This window comes from Triturus cristatus, chromosome 1_2 (genome assembly GCF_964204655.1).
Source record: "Triturus cristatus chromosome 1_2, aTriCri1.1, whole genome shotgun sequence".
NCBI classification, from domain to species: domain Eukaryota; kingdom Metazoa; phylum Chordata; class Amphibia; order Caudata; family Salamandridae; genus Triturus; species Triturus cristatus.
This window is the reverse complement of record NC_140580.1, coordinates 971,813,434-971,837,657: the sequence shown is the minus strand read 5'-3', so window position 1 is coordinate 971,837,657 and position 24,224 is coordinate 971,813,434. Positions and strand designations below refer to the sequence as shown.

Here is a 24,224-nt window from a genome sequence, read left to right as displayed (position 1 = left end):
GACGAATTGGGAGTCTCACTGTACCATATTAAAGTAGTATATAACAGTATTGTAGGCAATAATGGCAATACAAAGTCAGTTTAATAGCCTATCTATGTCCTTTTTAACAAAGGACCAAAATGGAATCAGGCGACAGCATCCTCTAGAAAACTCCCAACAGAGGCTGAGTCCCTCAGATTTTCTACCACAGGTCGTGTGAAGGGAGTCTCCCGGAGCTCTGTTCAGTTTTAACCCTGCATCGCTCAACTTTTCTTCAGTTACTATCTCTGAGACTTCTATGAAGGGCCTCTTAAGATCCTAAAAAGTCCTGTAGGAAGATAAGGCTAAATGTGGATGATCCACACAGAGACTGTCTCTATTGCCTCTACCCTCAACATCAGAAAAAGGAGTGCTAGGTTAGTCGCACTTTCTCCTCTCAAACCCTGAGGGACAGGGAGGGAAGGCAACTTCTGTGGCTACAGAAGTCTAAATCCCAGAAATCCATCACTTCTGAGGATGACTGTGATTCATCTATGAGACCTCACAAAAGGTCAAGATCCTCTGAACAAGCATCTTCTGAGGAGATTAGAAAAGCCTCTGAGAAATGAGAAACTCAAACTTATCTTTACGGGAGCGGCCTCCTCTCTACCTTCTACTCCATCTGTGAAGAAAAAGGAGCGTAAATATTCTCCCTCCTCTGAACCATTGAGGACACAAAATCCTCTCAGAACACCGTCGATGACGACCTCACTGTTGACGCTGGTATCGACGGCATCGGTCACCACCGTCTCGTCCACGAAGCCATTGTCCTCGAACTTCAACTGCGGCAGCCATACACACTCACATCTTTTTGACAAAGATGACATCATCCTCCTAGTCACCGTTGATGGCAGATTTGCCCTTGACTACATCAACACCGACAAAGACGCCGTCGACAGTGGCACCATTGATGACAGCACCATCAACACCAGCACCGTCGATGAGGGATTTTCTACTGTCAGCACCGCAGTTCACATTAATGTCGACGATAAAGATTACCAATATTACGAAGACTGCTCTAAGGCCTGAAGTGACCTCTCACCTTTGCCACCAAGTCACTTACTGGATCTGGAAGACTCGAATTATGACAGGCCTTTTGGGGCTGCGCACAGCTCTTCAAAGCTCCAGGTGAAATACCTTGAGGTAGATGATGATGAAGCTGAAGAGCAGTACTACCACCCCTACTATGCCGCTCCTAGGTGCCATTATGAGAACTATCAGTACCATCCCCATCCGCAGCCCAGACAGGATGAAATGCAGATGCCCATATCACTGGTCCAGGATTTGCAGGCCATGCTGTTGGATGATAGATGTAGATTCCCTGAGCCTCCACAGGAGCAACCGCTTCCACCGTCTCAGCTTGCTTCTCCTGCCACGCCAAGGAATATCCCTCTGCCAATAACACCCAGGATGACACCTGTCTCTAATATAGCAGCACCTCCAAGGGAGGACCAAAAATCTTCAGAAGATGAAAGGGAGTAAGGCGAGATCCCTGACCCTCAATATCCACTGTATGAATGGGATGACTACCTTATCCCTACTCATTCACCTCCACAATCCCATCCTTAAGACTCTCACCCAGAGCACATTGGGGGTTTTTATAACCTGATGGACCGAGCTGCAGCGCGATTCCATCTTCCAGTCTCTGTCTTAACAGTCTGACTGCTTCCTTTGATTTTAGGGAGCAAGCCAGAACATCTGTGAGGGCTATCCCCATTATAGACTATGTTGGGGACCAGGAGATAAAAAATAATGAGGAACCTGGCTACAGTATCTACAAATACCGCTTGCCTCATGAGTCATCCCAAACCTGACTCTGTCATATCTCAAGCAGCTCAAAGGCGCTCAAAAAACCCTTCTGCGCCTTTCTCCGCAACACCAGACAAAGAAGGCAGGCGCTTGGACAACTTGGGAAGAGATTCTTTTTAATGTCTGCTATCACAGTCTGAGCAGCCGACTCGCTAGCAATCCTAGGGCGTTATGACTGCCAGATGTGGTCAGTTGTCAACAGCCTACTCAGTTTGGTACCTCAAGACAGGAAGGCGTAAGCAAAAAAGATCCTTCAAGAAGGGGAGCGCACTTTCTCGGAGATGATAGATTGTGCCCTCGACATCATCTCCACATGCTTCCGTCAATCGGCCAAAGCAGTGGTCTTAAGACGCCAGGGATGGCTGAAGGCTACCTCTTTTAGGCCCCTTTACTGGGGGTGATTGGTTGATTTATTCAGCATTCTGTACATCATTTCTTTGCGTTGCGTTTTTTCGCCTTTAGTAAGAGATGGGTATGCCCAGACGTGGGTCCCTTGCTCACTGTGCCACTGGATTTAAGCTAGCCTGGCTGATGAGCGGTAACACCCCAAAACAGGTTACAGGATGCTACTTTCTGGTCCAGGGAGGACCTGGCTTGGCAGTTCTGGCGGGACTGCTCCTATGAGGAACAGGGTGAAGACTGATTTGCTTATGGCTTGGTGTAACTGGGGTGGGGTGGTGAGCAAAAGAATGATGGATCTAACCCAGTAAGGTGTTTCCCTTACCTCTCCATCTGACAGAGTGGTTAGGTCTCTACTACCGCCACTCCGGGCAGTGGCTCCATTTAGCCAATCCAGGTATCTGGTACCGCCTTGGCTCAAACCAGCCCAAGGCATCAGCTGCTGAAGCAAAGTAGAATGACTTCCCCGCTATATATAGTCGCAGTTTCGCAGGGAGAAGCAGAGCCTCACAGGTGCAGTTTTATGGTTAGAAAAGTCTCTCTCTGCCTTTGGACCAATGTGGTCTAGTCAGGATATACGTTCACCGGGTTGCTCTCTATCTTCCAAGTGCCCTTTGTTTGTGCCTCCTATAGAAAGCGGTCTTGGTCCCTGAAGTTCAGTAGTCTAGCAGTTATGGGCCTTGGTGGTGCTCCCAGTGGAAATGACCACCCCGGGACTCTGTGTGCGCATTGTATTGTGTATATATTGGAGGTCTGACCCCAAGCACCGTCTCCATCAACTATTGTTCCCCATACAGATCTGTACTAGGGCCCTCCACATGTTCCAGGACCCCAGTAAGACCCATATTGTTGCGCCTGGAGCAGCCTTCAGCATAATCCATGTGGACTGTCTGCTTGTTGATTTCCGATTGCATTTACCAGATGTTTGAGGGAGTAGTATGTGACCTGCAGTGTAATCTCAGTTAAGGAACATAATGCATCGACCGCCTTCACCACCAGTGTTTTTATGATCTGCCTGCAGCAGGCCCACGTCCTGGGCCACTGTCTCGATTTTATGTTCTAGTGGTACTTTTGTGTCACGGATTGCCGCCACTATTCTGTCCATGTGGGCTACCAGTAGCATTTCACTACCAGGCTGCACACCCTCACACACCTTCAGATTTGATATTCCAGCTTCCTGCGCCATCTCGCCCTGCTTGGGGCGCACCATATCCTTCAAGCAGCCTCTGACGTGGACACTTCAGTCATACATTGCAGGCGATGGAAGTCCGCGCCCCTGGTACAAAGCAATCCCCCGGGTTGTGCCCCGTAGCGCAGGGTATCCTTGGTTCTGGCTTGTCGCTGCAAGGTGTGGGATTTATTGCAGGAACTTCAGCCCTGGACACGACAGACACGCAATAGTGCTCACCAGTGAACAGCCACAGAGCTGCTAATTGTATCAGCACCTTTGGGGGTAGCAGGTGACACCTCTCCGGCCATGGGCCATCTTCAGTACAGGCCTTGATCTTCACTCTTCCCATCTTGTGCTGACCTCCCCCTACTCACCTTGAGCTCTGTTGTGTCTCCACTTCGCCCAGGGTCCTGTCTTTCCTCAGAAGCCCTGCCCCAGGTCAACACGCAAAGAATAAGAGGCATAGTGCCCTCCTGGCCCACTGTCATCCTGAATGCCCCCCAGGATGGCATGCTGTCCTCGGGCATAGTACAGATATCGGCAACCCTCCCCTACAACATGGTAAGGCACCTAGTACACAATGCAGTAAAATAATCACGCCACTCAATATTTGTTGGAAAAACTGTTTGCTGCAGGTTTATTTCATACATGAAATATGCCAATGTGGTGGGTTAACTTACGGGCGATCCAAGGGCAGGCAGCAATGAGTAACCTAAGCTGCCCACCCACCTGATGAGCCCTGCAGCACCGTGGCCAACTCATTCAGTGCTACCATTTTATCTTGTAATGTTCTCCCTTAAATACCGTGGACCAGCAGTCCATGATTTTACTCACACCTTTTTAGGGGCGTAGCTTTGCAAGGCAAGCCCCCGGTTGCTCAGGCTTGCAACTGATCGAAGGACTAGCAAGGCGCCGACGTTTCCATACAGGGTCCTGCTGTAAAGACTCCTTAAGTTTGGCATAGAGCACCCCTGCTGTGCTCCTTGAGATGGTACCCCTATGTACCAATCAGCCTTTGGATTGCCCTGTAACTCCGTCTGCAGCACAAATTAACATTTGAATACATTCAGCAGAGTGCAATGACCTTCAGCCGCTGGCACGCTGAGTGTGGGGTGGGGGTCTGACAGCGTGTCCAGCGGTGGGCTAAAAGAGGAATGCGACTGGGTGGGGCAGGTATAAGTGCCTGGCCCCATCCCCCTGAGTGCGGGAAATGATGCGGTAAGAACGCTGGACATGGGGGATCCCGTGGAGGGTCCCAGCGAGTGGAGCGCGGTGGATGTGCCAGAATGTGGCACTAAGGTGGCTGCCCTCTTAAAGGGGCGCACTGTGGGTGCCTTTGGCAGCCGCATAGTGCAGTGCCGATATCGGCAACCCTCCCCGGCAACATAGTGACGCACCTAGTACACAATGCAGTAAAATAATACCCACAAACAATGTTTGTTTGGAAACAGTTTGGTGCCGGTTTATTTCATACATGAAATATGCCAACATGGTTGGTTAACTTACGGGTGATCCAAGGGCAGGCAACGATGAGTAACCTAAGTTGCCCACCCGCATGATGAGCCAAACGGCACTGTGGCCAACCCAATTGGTGCTACCCTTTTATCTGGAAATGTTCTCCCTTAAATACGATGGACCACCAGTTCATGATTTTATTCATGCCTTTTTAGGGGCTGAGCGTTGCAAGGCACGCACCCGGTTGCTCAGGCTTTCAACTGCCTGAAGGACTAGCGGGACACCGATGTTTCCATCCAGGGTCCTGCCATAAAGACTCCTTGGGTTTGGCATAGAGCACCCCTGCCGTGCTCCTTGAGATGGTACCCCTATGTACCAATCAGCCTTCGGATTGCCCTATAACTCCGACAACGCCCTAGATGTGGCTGCTGTCCTATCTGCTCCCTCACCCCCCCACCCACCATATCAGGCTCAATAACCTCCTGCAACCTGTGGTTACCAGACCTGCCAGCTGGACCATGTCCATTTCCACCTTAGTCTGGTGTACCCCGCCCTATCGGAGTAACCTGTGGTGTTTGCCCTAATGGGTTAAACCCTATTTAACCAACGCCCCTCTTGCTCAGTGAGCTTGGCATGGCTATCTTGCAGTGCCCTATGATTTGCACCTTTCACCCACTGCAGGTTTTATTGACTTGATTGGCACACAGCGCACCCAGAGAGGTGAGGTCCTTCCCACCCAGGTGAATTCTAAACTGTGGGGTGGGGACCAACCGCTGCTGGTTTCTGCTGAAGCTTTGTGGTCTAACTGCGTCAATGTATGCTGGGGGAACCCAGTCCTGCTATAACATTGTGAAAACCATGGGCAATTTACAATTTGGTCCAATGGCAAAATTCTTGTACCAGTTTGGCCAGGTTGCAGCAAATGTTTGCCCTAATGGGTTAAACCCTATTTAACCAACGCCCCTCTTGGTCAGTGAGCTTGGCATGGCTATCTTGCAGTGCCCTATGATTTGCACCTTTCACCCACTGTAGGTTTTATTGACTTGATTGGCACACAGCGCACCCAGAGAGGTGAGGTCCTTCCCACCCAGGTGAATTCTAAACTGTGGGGCGGGGACCCACCGCTGCTGGTTTCTGCTGAAGCTTTGTGGTCTAACTGCGTCAATGTATGCTGGGGGAACCCAGTCCTGCTATAACATTGTGAAAACCATGGGCAATTTACAATCTGGTCCAATGGCAAAATTCTTGTACCAGTTTGGCCAGGGTGCAGACAAATGAAAGACTTTGTGATGATGAGCACATGCCGTAAAATATATGCACACTTCTACCTACACTTCCTAAATTTTGGAAATGACAAATGTCTTCTGAGAAATTGGAAAAGCTTTGTGCTGGTGAGCACATGGAGTAAAATTGTGCAAGTCTTACCTGCATTTCCTTAAATATGGAAATACCAAATGCCGTGTGATGAGTTTGTCAGCATTGTCCAGTGTGAAAGACCACTTCCCAGCCGCCTGGCGCTAATGGCAGTGATGGAAGGCGGGCTTAGCTGAAGCATCCTATGATTCACTCCCCTTTTTCCCGAGGATGCATTTCCCTTCTAATGCATGCCGGGGGAACCAATCTCTAGTACCAGGGTGCGAGAGGAAGCCTCAAGGTGTCATAATATGTGTTAATCAGTTAACGCTTGTGGTCAGCACCATTCAGTTATCTTTATCCACTTACTGCTGTTTGACACTTCATCGGCGGATCCCTAGGACGCTGTGTCGGTGTTGCTTTCTCTCCTGCCGGGGGAGGGGTGTCAGAGGATGCAGCTTCCAACTCTCGCTGCCTCGGCCCTGGGGCCGTATCCCCCCGTTGCTGCGGGCCTCCTTGCCTCCCACATCTCCTTCGGTCGCGGGCTGCCGCTCTCTCCGCTTGGCACAGCTGTCGCAGCAGCTTGCCTCCACCCCTCTATCGCGGAGAGACAAAATCAAGTTGACTGCGACTAACATGCTTCGCAGGGGTGCCACCGATACTGCACTGGGTGTAGTGTCTGCCGGACCTGTAGGTGCAGAGCTCTGCGTTGAGCCATCCAGGCCACCTTTTGTACTAACTTTCAGTAGGGAAAATAGCAGGAAAAGTAATGAGGCACACAGTTCCCTCATTAGAGAGACGTTTGATGCTGCTACCCCAGAACCCCACAGTGGATTGTCAATTAGAGTAAGTTCTTTTTCACAGACAAGTTAAAGGATACATCCCTGGCAGTACTATGGTTGTGACGATTGTGTATAAACTTAATAAAGGTACCCAAGAAGATGAGTGGGCATAGCTTATACTTTCACTGTACTGGAGTGTGCTTGTGAAAAAAAATCTCCTTTCAACCTAATCAATGATAGTTGAATATTAATATTTAAAAAAATACAAGCACAATTGGAGTAAAAGATTAAACAAAGCGGTACAAAAGGGGGTGGTGATGGACGGAGCATCAGAACAAATCAAACACTCACACCCAGTCAACAGATCTGGGTTTGATCCATCACCGTTCTTTAGCCCACTCTGCCACCCCAGTTCAGACATGGCCATATGCAAATCAGTCTGACCCTGTGCCTCATGGGAACAGTCCAGCCCGAACTGCCAAGCCATGCCTTCCCTGGACCGGAAACAAGCTTCCTAGGTCCATGTCTGAACTGGGGTGGCAGAGTGGGCTAAAGAACGGTGATGGATCAAACCCAGATCATCAAAGGATTGCATGCCATACAGTACTTTTTGAAACAGAGACCCATCAGTGAATAACAACACTCTGAAATGCTAATTGACATGATTTCTATGTGCCTGTATAACAACATTTTCTTGTTCAACAAAAAGATGTATGTACAGTGTTGTGGTACTGCGATGGGAGTTTCCTTCTCTCCAAGCTATGCGAACCTCATGATGGGTTGGTGGGAGAGGAGCATAGCTTGGAGAGAAGAAAACAATCATCACATGGTGAACGTAGCCCTTTGGCTACGGTTCATAGATGATTTATTCCTATAATGGAAAGGAACGGAAGCAGAGTTTCAAGTTTTCTTTGCAGAATTGAATGAAAATAATGTGGGTCTCAAATATACATACAATTCGAGCCCCAAAGAAATCGAATTTCTCGACACCAAGGTGTATATTAAAGACAATCGCATGCACACAACGGTGTACAGAAAGAAGACAGCAACTAACAGCATATTGCATGGCCAGAGCTTTCATCCCCAGACTTTAAAAAAAAGTATACCGTATGGAGAACTCTTGCGAATGAAGAGAAATTGCTCAGAGGAACAAGAAATGGAGAATAAACTGGAAGAAACCAAAACGCGTTTCTTACAACGTGGATACAGACACACAGACATCGACAAAGGTGAACTAAAGACGAGACAAAAAACAAGAGCAGAAACACTAATCAGAAAGAAAAAAGGAGCCAAAGAAAAAGGTCAAGACAATGATGGCAACCAACCTCGATTGATACTAACATACAGCAAGGAAATTTTCAACATTCAAAGGATACTGATGAAGTATTGGAAAAGACCCAGACATAGGTATGAATATAGGAGATCGTCCACTGATATCCTATAGAAGAGCACCAAATCTTTCAGATCACCTCGTGAGAAGTCACTTTGAAGCCACAAAAACGGAGTCATGGCTACAATCCAGATCTAAAGGCTTTTCAATATGCACATCGTGCAAGGCCTGTAAAATTGGAAGGAATCTGAAGAATCTAACAGATCCAACTGGCAAGACGTTCGAAATAAGAGAATCAATAACATGTGAGTCAACCTTTGTGGTCTATATCCTCCAGTGCTTCTGTGGCAAGCAATACATAGGAAGTACAACATGTCCCCTAAAAAAACGCATACTGGAACACACACGTGCTATCCAAAATGCAGACAATACCTATGCAATTGCAAAACATATGTCAACCCACACTGGCAAAACCTGGCTGGACATGAAATACTTAGGGCTGGTGACAATACCTCCCAGTGAATGAGGAGGCAACCGAACCCAAAAACTACGAAGACTGGAATCACGTATGATAATGAGGTTCAAAACCAAGTATCCCCTAGGTCTAAATGGGGATGAGGAGCTTTATGTCCATCTATAAACACTAAGAACAATTGAATCAAACCGTGACTGAGTTTTGTGATTAACATGTCAAACAAGCAAACATGGGATGCCTTGAATGACATCAGGACTCAAATGCATTAAGTCATAGAAAATACCTATAATTTTGTTGTAATGCAAATTGTGCAATTAGTTGTAGTGTTTTAATAGCAGCATGCTCTAAAATATGAGATGTAAATAGGATATATCCGGCACTCAGCCGCGATTGCCCAGTGACACTCAGTCATGAATTACATAAAAGAATCGGTGTTTGAAACTATTTCACATCGACCGCATGCTTCAATTCATAAAATTGTATTTAATGCCTTCCTGTCACTAATGACTGGCGCGATGAATAGGCATTTATTCAGGATCGTAACATACTATCCGTGAAGCATGCTGCAAATTAAAACACTCACAAAGTAAAAATTAATAAAGTTTTGTGACCTTGAAAGGAAACCAAACTACCATACCCACAATGCACCATAATAATGACATATATGTATATAAGTAAAAACTGAAGTAGGACCAATGTAACAATCTACCGTGACCAGGAACTACGGTTCGAAACGCGTAGGAAGGATTACAACTTGAGATAAAACATCATTGTTGCCAAGAGGAGTGCCGCGTTATCATTTCTTTGAGGCGGAATATACATATACATGCACAAAATAGGAGGCATGGAGCTCTGGGTAGTTCCCAAATTTAGGTGGGGAGCAGCTCCTATATAGAACAACTTGCAATGACAAAAGGTTCATCATGGGCATATATATATATATACATACATATATACACACACAGACACGCACATTCACCCCCTCCCCCAGCCCTCTTCTTTGCCAGAGGTGGTGCACGTTGCGTTTGATTGGCAATTGACGTTATTGCACTTCCTTCACATATAGTATGTGGTTTTCCTTTGATTTTTGTGTGGTACCTCCTTTCTTTATAGTAATAGCTGAGCCTGTGGATGGTGCTGAGTTACCGGAACCCAATGCAGCAGAACCAGCCGTCTCCCCTACACACGACCTGAGCCTTATATCTCCTACCGCACCACCATCACAAGTGGAAGAACGAAAGTCTGAGTGTGTGGTCTGCATGGAGCAAGAGGTATACAATTTGAAATTACCTATACAAATGATTTCTCCTACTTTATATCGATTTCCTTTCAATAAAATCCTTCACTGTAATGCCTTAGTGACACATTGACCAGTGATTGGTTTTGCCGGAACTATCCTCTCAATTGAAATAGTGTGAACTGACACCATGCGTAAAGTTAAACAGCTAAGTAAGAAAATAGCCAGAGCAGTGCTTGATGCAACAAACAAAATGTGTTTAGTTATAACATGGGCCAGGGTTCTGCTTTGAACTAGTCATGCAAACAGTGAAAGGGGAAAGGGCAAAGGATGAATGATCTCAAAGATCCTTTTCTCCTTCTGACTTCAACTTTTTGTTTGAAGAGTAAGCTATTTGCCTTGCCATAGACCATTACATTGCTTGCCACTTTAAGTATAGTTTTATATTCCAAATAAGGAAATCTGTTAAAGGCGTTCACCAGTATTGGGATATAACGATGTTTCAGTGTAGAATTTATGGTTATGACACATTTAATTCCAAGTATTGTGAGGCATGTAATTCCTATTATGCTGCTGCAAAGAAAACCTAAAGTTACAGAAACTAGACTTTTCAGTGTATCTTCAGAATGGCTGGAAAACAGCATTCCGAGCACCAAGCTCCCCGTGCAAGACCTCACACTGCCCCTTATGCAGACAAACATTAGCAGACAATTCTCTTAACAGTTGTCTGTCTTTCCTTCCAGGCTCAGATGATCTTCCTGAACTGTGGCCATGTCTGCTGCTGTTCGACATGCAGCGAAGTCTTGCGTACCTGCCCGCTCTGCCGCAAGGACATCACCCAACGTATACGCATATACCACAGTGTCTAAATTCAGAAAAAAATCATCTTTTATATGTGGGCTCTACCGGCTGTTGGTAGTGACTATGCTATATCCAGTGGTTGTCATCTATCTGGCGGCTTCCGTTATGGGGATCCAATACCCCTGATTGTTGCTTTTAGAGCCACAATCGAGGTAAACAATGTCGTGAAGTATGAGGATAAGAGGAAGAGCGAGTGAATAGAATTCTCAGATGAACTTATATTCTGCCTTACTATAAATGCCATTAATGCTTTTCCAAGTGAAGTTTTAGGTTATCTGACAGATAGTGGTATTCTGGTGGGATCTGTTATACAGCTGTTCTATAACTAGGATGTTTTATGTTGCCTCGTCCAAATCTATGGGTCCTTGGCGTTGCACACTATTATTTTTACATGAAAGTTTAGAAGGAAGATATTTTATGTGTTAAATGTAATACGTTTGAAGGAAGAGATTTAAAAATTTGCATATATTTAACTCCTGCCCTGTATCCTTTGATCCCGTACCATTGATGACCAGAACTTTTTATGGTTATTATGTGAGGATGATTTGCCACCACTGAGATAGGATTGTTCTTGACATACTTGAAATGCCCTTTCTCCCAGAAAGCACCCAGTCATCATTATTAGCCTAAATCTCATGGATCCCACCAGCCTCCAAACTTGGGTGTTCATTTTCATATTCCTCAAGCACTTCGGTATGGTGCTTCTTTCCAAATCTTGTCTCTAGGTTGCAGTTGAGTAGACCTGATCGGAGAGGGCTTGATGAGCAATTAGGGAGGAAAAGGGGAAGGAGACGCAAGTAACATTAAGAGTGAGACCCAAATTAGACGGACATAGAAAAAGACATATATAAATGAGCTTGGTGAGATGTAAGGGATGCACTGTTTCAGGATGTTTGTTTTATATGCGTTGTCATAACCGTTATTTATGTCTTCTTTGAAAGCTACTTTAAAAAGGGCTAGGTGAAGCACAAAGCAAAATGAGGTGGAAACAGACTGGTTGTTAAGGACGAACACTAGAGGTTATATGAGATACGCGGCTTTGGCTTACTGCATGATCAGTGTAGAATTGGTTTTTTAAACTGTCACAAACTAGTACCAGTTGATTTGGCCAAGGTACTGGAAGCTGTGTACAGTGCACTGGTACACAACAGAGACTATCTGATGTACTCACAGTGTCAGGTGAACATTTTCATGTGCTTTAGGACACTCAGTTGAACAACATAATTTCAGAATTCGCAGCAAGTGTTTTATTCCTTTCTTCCATGCTTTTCCAATGGCTGCCACATGGCCTTGCATAACTGCTCAACCTGCCTAATTGTGACTGTTCCCTGCATACTCACTGTCTAGCAGAATCTTGTCTTCCAGCCCACTGTACCTCAACAAGCTTTCAGTACTTGTTGGTCTTTTAGACCTATGTTTCCAATCCTTATTGCACCCTCTCTCACCACATCTCACCTACCACTACTACCTCCACATGTGGTCTTGAAGCCTCCCGCCAAGTGTTGCATTCACATTGCTCTACTTCCCTTGTTTGTCCGATTCTCATTACCTACTCTCCCCAACATGTTTGAACCTCATTGCTCCCTTCGTTCCTACCCATCTAGTACGCAGTACACTCTCCCGACATGTCCAGTGCCTGCTTCCTTTGAGTTTGAGCCACGTTTTCCCCTTTCTACTCCTTGTCTAATCCTGCATGTCCAGTGTTATAGCCCCATTTTATCTAACCCCTTTCTGCTACCCTGTTGCACTTTATCAACTTATGGGACTTCTCCTCCCCATAAGCACTGAAAATGTATGTTTTGAGTTATAGGTGTTCGTTCAAATTAGCCACTAAATATTTGGAAAGTGGATTTTCCGGTCGGGCAGCTGGTAAATAGGCCACAAAGTAGATTAAGACATGGACTAGCAAAGTTTTTTAAGATGACCCAAATTCCAAACTTGCTTCTTGCAGCCTACCTATTGCACTACTATTCTCAAAAAGTCACAAACTTGGTAGTTCACAATAAAAAAAGTATTTCAAGTTATAGGAGCAATGTTGCAACATAAAGAAATTTTTAGAAACATGTCACTAATCCCAGATATATTTTACTACCCAACATTGCGCCCTCAAAGCCTCTATTTTAGTGGGATGTATTCTTTAGGTGAAAAATGATACTTTGTTTGCTGAAAGCTTGTTCAGCTTAACCCTCCACTTTATAGCTCTATAGCCAATATATTGTGTCTTCTGCTATTTCCTCTGTGGCACATTTGTAGCTAAGAACATTCATAATCTATCTCCAAGACAAGTGCCTGAAGAATAGTCTTGGAGTAGATGGTTGACTACATTTTGCCTATAGCAGCGCCTGGTCCTTTTCCATCCCCCAACCCTCCCGCAGAAAATGCACAAAATGGGAAATGCAATCTAAAAAATAGAAGGAATAGACCGAGAAGCAGTTGCTGTTGTGAGGATATTTTCAGCATCTCCTTTATGTCCCTTTTTTGCTAATTAATTTTAGTCTTCCTTATGACTACTAGGAACTGTAGACAGCTGTTAAATGGAACTAAACTTGCACAGTTCAACTGTGAATGCTTATAATATTATTAAAAAAACAAATTATGACAAGTCAGTCAAGAATGTTAATTTTGACCTTAATCTTTAAATATCTTAAAACCAATCCATATCAACATCATCCTCTTGCATATAAAAACAATAAAATCACATTACATGAACTAAACATGAAATGTACACATTCTATTAAATATATATCTTTTAAATCCCTTTAAAAGTCAGATAAAATACTTTTAACCTTAACCGCAAATCTTCCTAAGCACATGTCACATCTAAAAAAACGCATTTTATTCAATAGCGCTACTACTTGCCTCCATTCATAAATACCCTATTTAAGAAAGGGTGGCTTTAAAATTGCCTTCCGAGGTGTCCGCAACTTTAAAATCTAAAAGAATGTGCAGGCAGTCTCACTTTACCTGTAACCCACAATTGCATTTTCCCTGCTCATCCATCATTGCTGACTTTAATTTGCTACTACAATGGCACAGGTTTAGACCAATTCTTAGTCTTAAAATATCAGTTTTTAGACAGGGATTTGGTAGAACGTCAGCTCACTGTGCAGGATCTCATTTTTGCACAACGACGTTATCTTTTGCTCTTCAATTATTACATTTGATGGTCAGAAAAATGTAGTTTAAGGCAGTTGAATGCCACCAAGCCTACTGGACAACCAATTTTTTCTTAATCTGTTGCCTATGTCTTTTTAGGTCTCGCTAGAGTCCGCGTATGCGCTGCTCTTGCGAGAAATTTAGTAGGTGGTTTGAAAAAAGTGCTACCCAGGCATAGCACTTTTTTACGTTGCGCGCGCACAACTCGCGTCACCACTCGCGCTTTTATTCGGCTACTTGCCTTGTTGTTTGCATCGTTATTGGATTAGCGTGGACTTGTCGCATATGAAATCTCTCAGGACTACCACAGGAGGATAGCCAAATAAACAAAGCAGCGTGAGCTCTGGCCCCGGGGCACTGACTGCCGCACGACTAAGCCACTGTGAGCCTCATTTGAATGCAAGCCACCTTCTCTGTGTCCCTGTAAATAGCAGGCTTGTCTGTGTTCTGGCCTCACTTTCTGTCCCCCTCCATCCTGACCTCTTTCCCAGCTGGAGCTTCTGCGGGTCATTATTTGTTCACCTTTGTAATAGCAGAGGCGGAGCCTGTCCAGGCAGCCAGGGCCAGGAGGCCTCTCCTCATTCCCTTCCACCACCCTGTTCTCTGCTGCTCCACCTAAGACCAGTCTCCGGCCAGGGCCCCACCCTGCTCATTTGCAAACATCCATAATGCATGTCACCAAGTACCCAATGCTGCTCATGGTAATGTGAGACTGTTGATCATATGTTTTGCTCGGGTTGCTGTTTGCCATAAAACCTTGTGTTAGTTTAAGCGTCTGTTTGCTGCCTAGAGTTGGTCTGGGTGTTGCTCTGTGATATGCACTCTTATTCTGTGCCACTGTCTACATGCATAAGTCAAAAGCCAAACCAATTTCCTTAATCACTGATTATTGCATCATACTGATCGCTGAGGTAGACAGCCAGAGAAGGCCTGCAGTTCTGGAGCATTTACTGCTACCCATGGCCGACTCATACTTTTTATCCTTGACAATCCATGCAGGGGAAGTCCATCTGTCCTGCTTGTTGAGGCTCAATTTTGTCGAGTTATCCCCGGTAATCTCTTAAACCAGAAACAATGCTTTGTTCAGGTCTTCACAGGGGCCTTCAACAGTGCTCACAGCATTACTTCCATTTCTTTTTGTTTTTCTAGGAAAAAGGAAGAGTTTTCACTGATATCAAACATTTTCTCACATCTGAGAAATTAAAAAAAAAATACGTCTAATGATCTTTATAAGGCTTTATAAGTTATTTTTTTTTTTTTTTTTTTTTTTTTGTTTGAAACCGTTTATTGCAATCTCAAATATATACAAGTATGGGCCTACAACCTTCCGGCCGGCCGCTAGAGTGACAGGAGCATATGACATACATACAAAAAAAAGGCTCTTGGCGTTGCAGAGAGGTAAATCAGGAGGTATCAACGACGTGGGCCACATGACTCCGAGCCCGCAATACGGTTTCATTTTATAAGAACACAACAACACAAAAAAAAAAACCACACCCGCAAGGCAACCCGCAATCCGAAGTGACAGCACGTGCTCCTTAAGTGGGGAACCCCAACCATCCACAAGAATCTAAAGAGGGGAGCGGGAAGAGAGCAGGGACTGGGGGACCCTGTGCCCGGGGCCGGGGGAGGGGGTCAACTAGGGGGACGGAGCTGGCGAGGCAGCCGGCAGCAGCGGTGGCTCACAAATACCCCCGCGGTAGGCGTTCCAGGGGCCCCAAACTTTCACCCACGCCCCAGGCTTACCTCTCGCCACGTACACCACCTTTTCTCGGAACATGCACCAATCCATGTGTTCTTTCCAGGCCGACACCGCCGGGGGCCTCTGGGATCCCCACAGCTGCGCGATGTCACGCTTAGCTATCATGTATCCCAGAGTCACCCATCGCGTCTGCGGAACCGAATAGTCAGTTGGTTCCCACACATTCAGCAAGCATCTCCTCGCTTCCGGCAACAGCGCGACACGCGTAACCACTCGCAGGACCTCATGCACACCACGCCAGAATCGCTCCACCTTCGGGCATTCCCACAGAATATGCAAAAAAGTCGCCAAAGCACCACACCCACGCTTACACAGCCCATCCTCGGCATAGCCCATACGCAGAAGCCTTGGCCCCGTCATGTAAACCCGGTGGAGGATCTTTAGCTGGACGAAGCGAAGGCGAGCCGGTATGGCCACCTCCTTCGGAGAGGCCACCGCGGAAATCCAGTCCTCGTCGTCCAACTCCAGCCCATCGGCAACCCAGGCCTCGCGGAGGCCAGCTAACAAGCCCGAGCGATCATTAATCAGTTTTTTGTATATGAGGGAGATCGTGCTGTCCGGAACATGGCCATCCAGCACTCTATCCTCCAGGGGGGATGACTCCGGAATGGAGGCGACGTCTGGGAAGACGGAGCCCAGTGCGTGGCGGACCTGCAAGTACCGAAAGTATTCACTGCCCTGCAGCTGAAACTCTGTCTGCAGCATTTCGAATGTTTTAAATCCCCCCCTCGTCCAGAGGTCCCCCACTGTACTGATGCCGATCGTGTCCCACTTCTCGAAGCCCTTCGAGGTCCACAGGGAGCCCAACCTCTCAGACGCATATAGCGGTGACGCCCGGGTCAAACGGTCCTTCCACCCCATAGCTGCGTTAGCCGCGTGCCATACTCGCACCATGACACGCGTAGGTCCCGTCAGGCGGGGGTCATGCGCGCCAGAGTAGAGCGCTCGATTGTAGTCGCCACCAGGCAGGAGCATCTTGTCCATTTCAAATGCCGGGTTTAAGGCGGGCCCGTAAAGGCCATGATTAATTGCAGCTAGCTGGGAGGCCCAGTAATACCGTTTAATATCCGGGAGGGCAACCCCCCCGTCGTACCACGGGAGCGTCAACTTCGCCAAGGCGATACGCGGCCTCCCGTCCCAGAACAAGCGACGCTGTAGACTCTCCACCTCACGGAAGTAGCGCGCCGGGACCAAGTCCATAGTGTTCTGGAGAGCGTACAGGAAGCGTGGCAGCGACATCATCTTAAACAATGCCGCCCGGCCGAGCGGCGAAAGCGGCAGGCGCCGCCAACGCGCGACGTCCTCCTTCAAGCGCTGGAGGGGGGGGAAGCAAATTCCGCTCGTAGCGGGCCTCCGGGTCCAGAGTGATATAGATACCCAGGTACCGGAACCCCTGAGAGGCAATCTGGATCGGACAGTCCCGCGGGAGGACGGAAGCCTCCCCGGAAAGCACATACACACATGATTTAGCCCAGTTGATGACAAGGCCTGAGTTGCGGCCGAAGGAGCGCAAAACATCAACCAGGACAATCAGTGATTTACGCGGGGAGGCGAGATACAGAAGGATATCGTCCGCGTATAGGGACACGCGGTCCTCATACTCGGGGGTCCAACGGAGACCACGGATGGAAGGGTGCCACCGCAGCCACTCCGCCAGGGGTTCCAAGGCCAGTGCAAACAGGAGAGGGGACAAGGGGCAACCCTGTCGCGTGCCTCGTCCCAGCGCGAATGGGGCCGAGACTCGTCCATTCACCACCACCTGCGCCAATGGGCCCGAATACAACAATTTGACCCAGCTGATGAATCCCGGTCCAAATCCAAATTTCGCCAGCATCGCCCAAATGTATGGCCACTCGAGCTTTATAAGTTATTGCCATAGCTCCTCCTTTTTCTTATGCCACTCACTTTCTCTGAATCCTTTTCTCTGCCTCCTACCACATGCCTGCCTATACCATGCAGCAAGTCCATCACTGCCCCCGCCGCTATCTTTGGTAATGCTTGTCCTTCCAATGTCCTGTCTTTCCGTCATGCCTGTGCATATCTTCATTGCTATCTCTAATTGGCCCAACTTCCTTTTCTAACCCCCTCCTAGTCCCTGTGTCTGTATCTGTTGCGTCTCTGTGCCCTCCAGCCACAATCTCTCCATTGCTGATGGATGACATTTGTCACCTATTTGAATCAGTAGTCATGAAAAACTTTTTATTGGTCCTGTGAAACCGAAGCTGAGTAGACCGCTAAAGAAATCCTTTCTGCCTGGGTATCCACTGCCTGAAAGAAATACAAATCTGCACAACAATTTAGTCTGCAAATGTTTAGGATTTTAATCCTTTAATTGATTTTGAGAAGACAAGCATTACATTAGCTGCCACCGACATCCACCGGCCGGTGGTGAACATTCGTTTGAACTAGAAATAAATTTGGAACAAGCATTGGCATAGCCAATAAGTCTCGCCTTTGGGACCTTATAAGTGTTTACCCATGCAACAGTTGATGTTGATGCACCAAGGATATTGTGCTGCATAACTAAATACTTATAAGGTCCCAAAAGCAAGATCTATTGGCTATGCCAATGCTTGTTTGGCTATGGATTGACTTCAAGATAACCCTCACAATCTATATTTTTCAGGTACGTCAAGTTGCTCTAACTTTGTGTTCAAAGATATAGGGGGTGATTAGGATGGCGACCCTCGCGGTGCTGGGACCGGCCGCCAGACGTGCGGCGGTCCCGCACGGCTAATTAGGAAATTCCGCATTTCCGACATTGCGGCGGGTGCTGCTGTAAGCAGCACCCGCTGCAATGGTGAAATGCCATGTTGTGCATTGCCATGCACAAGGTGGCAGGCACCACGCAGTGCCTGCCACCTTCTGCATGGCAATGTAGAGGGGTACCATAGATACCCCCCCACCCCCCGGGGGCCCGCAATGGGCCCCCAAATGAAATCCCCACTAGCCTTTCCATGGCGGCAAAGCCATCATGGAAAGGCCTTTAAAACTCAGCATCCTAATATGGATGGCACCGCCACCATATTGAGGCCCAAGTCTGCCCGGCCAGCAATCGGAACGATTGCTGACCGGCGGAAACGCGGTGGACGCACTTTGCGTCCGCCGCGATACCTCCACCATTATAATATGGCAAGGGGTAAATCGGGTTGCGATGGCGGGCGGATCACTGCGGTGGCGATCCGCCGCCATCCTAATCAACCGCATAGTTGTAAGAATTCTACTAGAGCGTCAGAGGCTTTGAATTATCCTACCATCTAACGGTGGGTCCGAAATTGTCCTTTAAACCAAAAAACAATGCTGCATTGGGCATTGCTTCAAAGATTTGTTTGTAATTTGATTCATTTTTAGGTCTTGGCTAGGCAGCACTTGTGCTGTCTCGAAGATGCATGTTGTTTTCAATCTGTGGGCTTAAGCCCGCCCATATGCTTACCATTTGCTTGCTCCATTGTCGTTCTCATATCCTTTGTCCCCATTTGTTCATGGCATGCATGCGTCATGCCTCTTCTTGTGTTTAGCTCTCTTCCAGAGCATGGAACCAGGTTTGTGTGTCCATCCACTGTTCCCATTTTAGTAGCTACTTGTTTCTTTGTGTTTGAGCACTCCACACGAGTGATTGTGTTTTCACTCACTCTGTCCTCCGTCTCCTATTGGCTCTTTCCCTCTCCCAACCGCCCCATTTCAACCCTAGCCAGATCCTCCTCACATCCGATGCCTCTTTATCGGTGCAGGAGATATGTGCAGGAAAACTTAAGAAAACATAAGGTACATTTTCTTCTCACTTGTTTCACAACACTGCATCCTCAGGTGTTAGCATTATAAAAAATTAATTTACTTTACATTCATTCATAGAACTCAATTCCAATGATTACTTGTAAAAATGGCCAGTTCTGTATTTAACTTAATTGTAAGATATTTTCTTTGTGCTTATTCTGAAGCCAGTAGAGCCCATAGTGCCATCTTGTGGCCAAATACGAGAATGTGTGATACACCTGCATAAAGAATAATGTTGCCGCCTCCTCCTCCTAGGCTCCAGTTTACATGATTAAAAAGATCTCCGTATTCTTTTTCCCTTGCTCAAAGTAGTGGTAAATACAGAAACTAGAAGTTCAGCATATTCTCTAGGTATCTTAAATAAATATACGTATTTCGGCAGCATGCTTCTCCCTAGGCACAGACTATTTTGTTTAGCACGCTTTAGGGGAAGATCGTTTTACAAATGTTTATTCACGTTTACCTTAGGTCATCAGTGTCTATATCATTTAAGATCATAGCACTCTGACAAAATGAAGGGGAAGCTTTTTTCAAAAATGTTATTGAGAGTTACTTCATGGATGACCAACACAGTTGCATAACTTGATATTTATTTGTCAGGTTTCATAGTACTCTTAACGCAAAACGTTTTGAAATACCTAATATATATGGCTAAAAAACATTAACATTGACAAAGACACTAGCTCTCCCATCGCCAAGCCCGATTGGCTTTGCCTATGCTTGTTAAAGTTTGTCATACCATCACAATGCTACTTGATTTGGCACACTCTTCAAAAAGTGGAGGAACTGATCAGCTACAGCAACGTCCAGTATCCAATAACCCCAAGGAATCTGATTGGTAAGTTCCTCGATATAGGGATGAAAATACTTTGAAATCACAGTTGAGATAGATTTCAGACTCTGGGTGTAGATTATTTTACGTTTTCCACATTTATTTTCCTGGATGGGGGAACTTTAGGGTTTAATGGAGGGAACTCCTTTTCAATTCAGCTCAGGTTGCTGTCAAGTATGGGAGAGGGATGATGGTTACAAGGTGAGCAACTGTTGTTTTCTTGCAAAACATGATGAAATAAACTATGTAGTCAGTGAATTTCAACTAAACTCCCCCAGGTAAAGAGTCAGACTTGGTTTGCGAGCCTCGGTGACGATGTGCTACATGGGGGAAATGAAAGCAAGAGTCCTCAGATGGGCTGTATGGAGATTAGGAGTTTGAAGTATAATATCTGGAGACAGGATCCGGCTTTTTGATCATTTAAATTAATAAATGGTGCTTTGAGGCTTTTGCTCACTTACTTGCTTAATAGGAAAACAGTCTGAAAAAAGGAGCATTCCCATCACTAGGGGAAAAAATGGCCATTCATTCTGTGCCATTGCCCCTCAACTCTGCTAAATCTTTAATTTTGGACCGGACCTTAAATTGACTGAGAGCACTCAAAAAGTATTATTAAGCACTAAAGGATGCTCCACAAGAGAACCAGTCGGCGTTGAAAACCCTTTAAATTCTGAAGTTTGGGTGTAAGTAAGTTTTGACATGTTCTTTGAGTACTTACTAACTTTGTTCTCAAAGCAAACAGCACTTTTAGGAGTCCTTGAAAGCCATGACTTTTTTGGAGACAGTCTTGCACTTTCGAGTCTGGAGGCCGGAGGCGCATATTGTCATAGAGGATGTTTTGACCCATTTATGAGAGTTGAGGCAGAACTTGCACAGTGTGACATTTCTTAGATAGTTCATTACATCATTTTGTGCCCTGGCTTCAGATTGAGTTGCCATATGAGAACTGAGATGTTACTCTTAGGCTATCTGCAATGGGCTTCATTCAGTGGCCTACTCCAGAATTATGTGGACCCATGTGGCCTTTGCCTTGAAAAAGCCTAACCGCATAGTGTTGTGGGAGACTCTGGGTCTGTAGGACACATTCACTGGACAGATTCATAGAAAAAGTGAAGCATATATTCGTACCATCTGTGGTTGTAGATACGCATGTTGTGCACACTCCTGCCACCTTTTGTTGGGCTGGTATGTTTACAACTTGTTTTACTTCAAAGAAGTCTTTCGAGTGCCGAGGTCCTGTGACGACTCCTTTACGAGGTAATGCGCATGGTCATCGGCTCCATCTTCAGATTGTTTTCTCCGCCATCTAGCTTGGAAGTGGTCATCGAAGCTCGCTCTTAACGTCCTTTCTCAAGGCCTTAGAGACCCGAGAAGCAAACACCGTTGTCATCTCGCCATGGAGACAAAGCATCGGTGATGAGTCTCCAAAGAGCCAACTTGTCAACTACTCGGCACCTTCTGCCCAAAGCGGAGAATGTTCTGGGAGGGGTAATTTTGTGAATACCCTCAGAGTGACAACTGCTGCAAGCGTATTCACAAAATGTCTTGCAGTAGTAGCAGCTAACCTAGGGGCATTCATGTCTTCCCCTAGTGAGATGACTGGCTGATAAAGAGGGCAGATGAGCCAAATGTGCAAAGGATACACACGCCACCATCACCCTGTTCCATAGAGTGGGATTCACAATAAATGCCAAACAAATCACACCTGGAACCACTCCAGAGCCAACCCTATCTGGGTGCGAGTCTCAGCACTGTCACTGCAGGAGCATACCCCAATCCCCAGAGGGTTCTCAATATCCAGACCACACTGGTACCTTTTCAGCGACATTGTCCCTTTCCATTCAAGACAGTAATTCTTCTCCTTGGCACAATAGCCCCCTACATAACCAGTTTACCACATGAAAGGCTACACATGTGATGGTTACAAGAGCCCTTAGCGTCACATGGTCACAGCCGGAGGGTAATCTGGAGGATCTGGTGTTGATTCAGCCCACAGTTCATCGTTCCCTGCAGTGGTGGAACAGCAACAATATGATGTAGGGGAGGGCTTTCATAGACCCGGTCCCGCAAGTGACTATTACCACAGACACATTATTCCAAGGGTTGGGAGTGCACATGTTCGAAATGACAGTTCAAGGGTGTGGGTTGCCTAATAAAGGACACAGCACATCAACGTTTTCGAGCTCCTAGCGATTCAGCTGATGCTCAAAGCCTTCCTCTCATACATTGAGATAAACAATATGACAGCAATGTATAATGATAACAGGGAGGTATGCATTCTCTTTTGCTATCTCAGCTAGCACAAAGCATATGGAAATGGGCAATACCACATCACATTCAACTCCTGGCATAGCATCTCCTAGGAGTACACAGTGACATTGTTGACCTCTTAAGCAGGAATAAGCAACAAGTCCTTCGGCAGTACTTCTGAATTTGGGGAACACCTAACATGGATCAACAGCAGAAAAAGCAAAATGCCAACACTTCACCCCCAGGTTCCATCATCCACAGGGCAATGCACTATGGATGAACCGATCACGGATAGTTGCCTACACTTTTCTGCCTTTCCCACTGCTTCCATATGTAGTGAGGGAGTTCAGACAAATCACTCTCACCCTAATTCTATTATCTCCCACATGGGCTTGACAATCATGGTACTGCACCCTACTCAAATTATCAGTAGTCCCTTACGAGACGCTCCCCAACAGGCAGGACCTTCTCGGTCAAAACCATGGGAAAATCAGACACCCAGATCTCAAACAACTAGCGATCTCTCTGCTGAGGTCCTAGAGTTTGGGTTCAGAAACGTGACCTCAGAATGTATCCACTTACCACTAGAACCTGGCATGCAGCTAAGTGGAAAAGATTTGCTGGCTATTGTACTATATATAGCACATTGACCCTATTAACCCTGCAGTTCAAAATGTATTATGTTACCTAATACATCTTCAGAGGTCAGGTCTAGCCTACACATCTATACATCTTCACCTTACAGCCATTGCTACCTACCTACAAAACAGGGAACAACATTTACAGTTTAGAATCCCAGTTGTCAGAGCGTTCATGGAGGGTTTGAAAAGAGTAGTATCTTCAAGAGCACCACGCACTCCAGTATGGAATCTCAATGTGTTTCTGACTAGACTCAAAGGTCCTCAAATACAAAAAGGAGCTTGAGAGGGTATGTGCCTAGCCGCCCTCCACTCACTAATCAGTCAATCAAATAAGACTAGGCACTAACGAGGGATCTATTACTTGCTAGTACTGAGGATCCACACAGCTTCCAGAGACTACTAATATGTCTTCTGCTACTGGTATTGTATCCAGAGAATTGTGGTCCCATTACCCTCAATTTTCAAAAGTTCAAAGCATCAACACCCCTCCATTAACCACCGTCTTCACCACTAGAAGTCACAAGTACTTACAAAGGAGTGAAAGGTGAAAAGTGAGTGGGCCCCTCACGTACGCACCACCAAAGAGGCTGCCAGCTGTTTCTCACTGGTATGCCCACGTTTTCTCATCATTGGATGCCCACTCACAGGAAACAAAAGTTTAAAGACCAGTGAGGAGAAAAAAGGGAACAGACCCCAGAAGGAACCTGTTTTTCTGTTCCCATCAAGGAAAAGTAAAGAGAACAGAAAGAAACCCGTGTATTGCAAAGAACAGATGTTCGATGCAACAATCTTTAAAATTGAGTTAAAGACTCCCGTGATAGTCACCCTCTTTATTCAGATCGGAGAGCCTACTCAAAATTAAAAACACTCAATGTTGTAAACCTTTGTAAAGGAGTCCTTCTGGGGTCTGTTCCCTGTT

General features: G+C 46.2%; 1 protein-coding gene across 1 annotated transcript in view; it reads left to right on the top strand.

Moving 5' to 3' along the window:
- Positions 1–11,730, top strand: part of LRSAM1 (leucine rich repeat and sterile alpha motif containing 1) — a 390,590-nt gene extending 378,860 nt beyond the window's left edge. The window contains exons 24-25 of the mRNA XM_085610452.1: positions 9,906–10,063; positions 10,773–11,730. Of these exons, the coding sequence (XP_085466578.1) occupies positions 9,906–10,063; positions 10,773–10,898 (284 nt within the window). The 3' untranslated portion in view covers positions 10,899–11,730. The remainder of the gene's footprint in view (positions 1–9,905; positions 10,064–10,772) is intronic.
- The last annotated feature ends 12,494 nt before the right edge of the window (positions 11,731–24,224 follow it).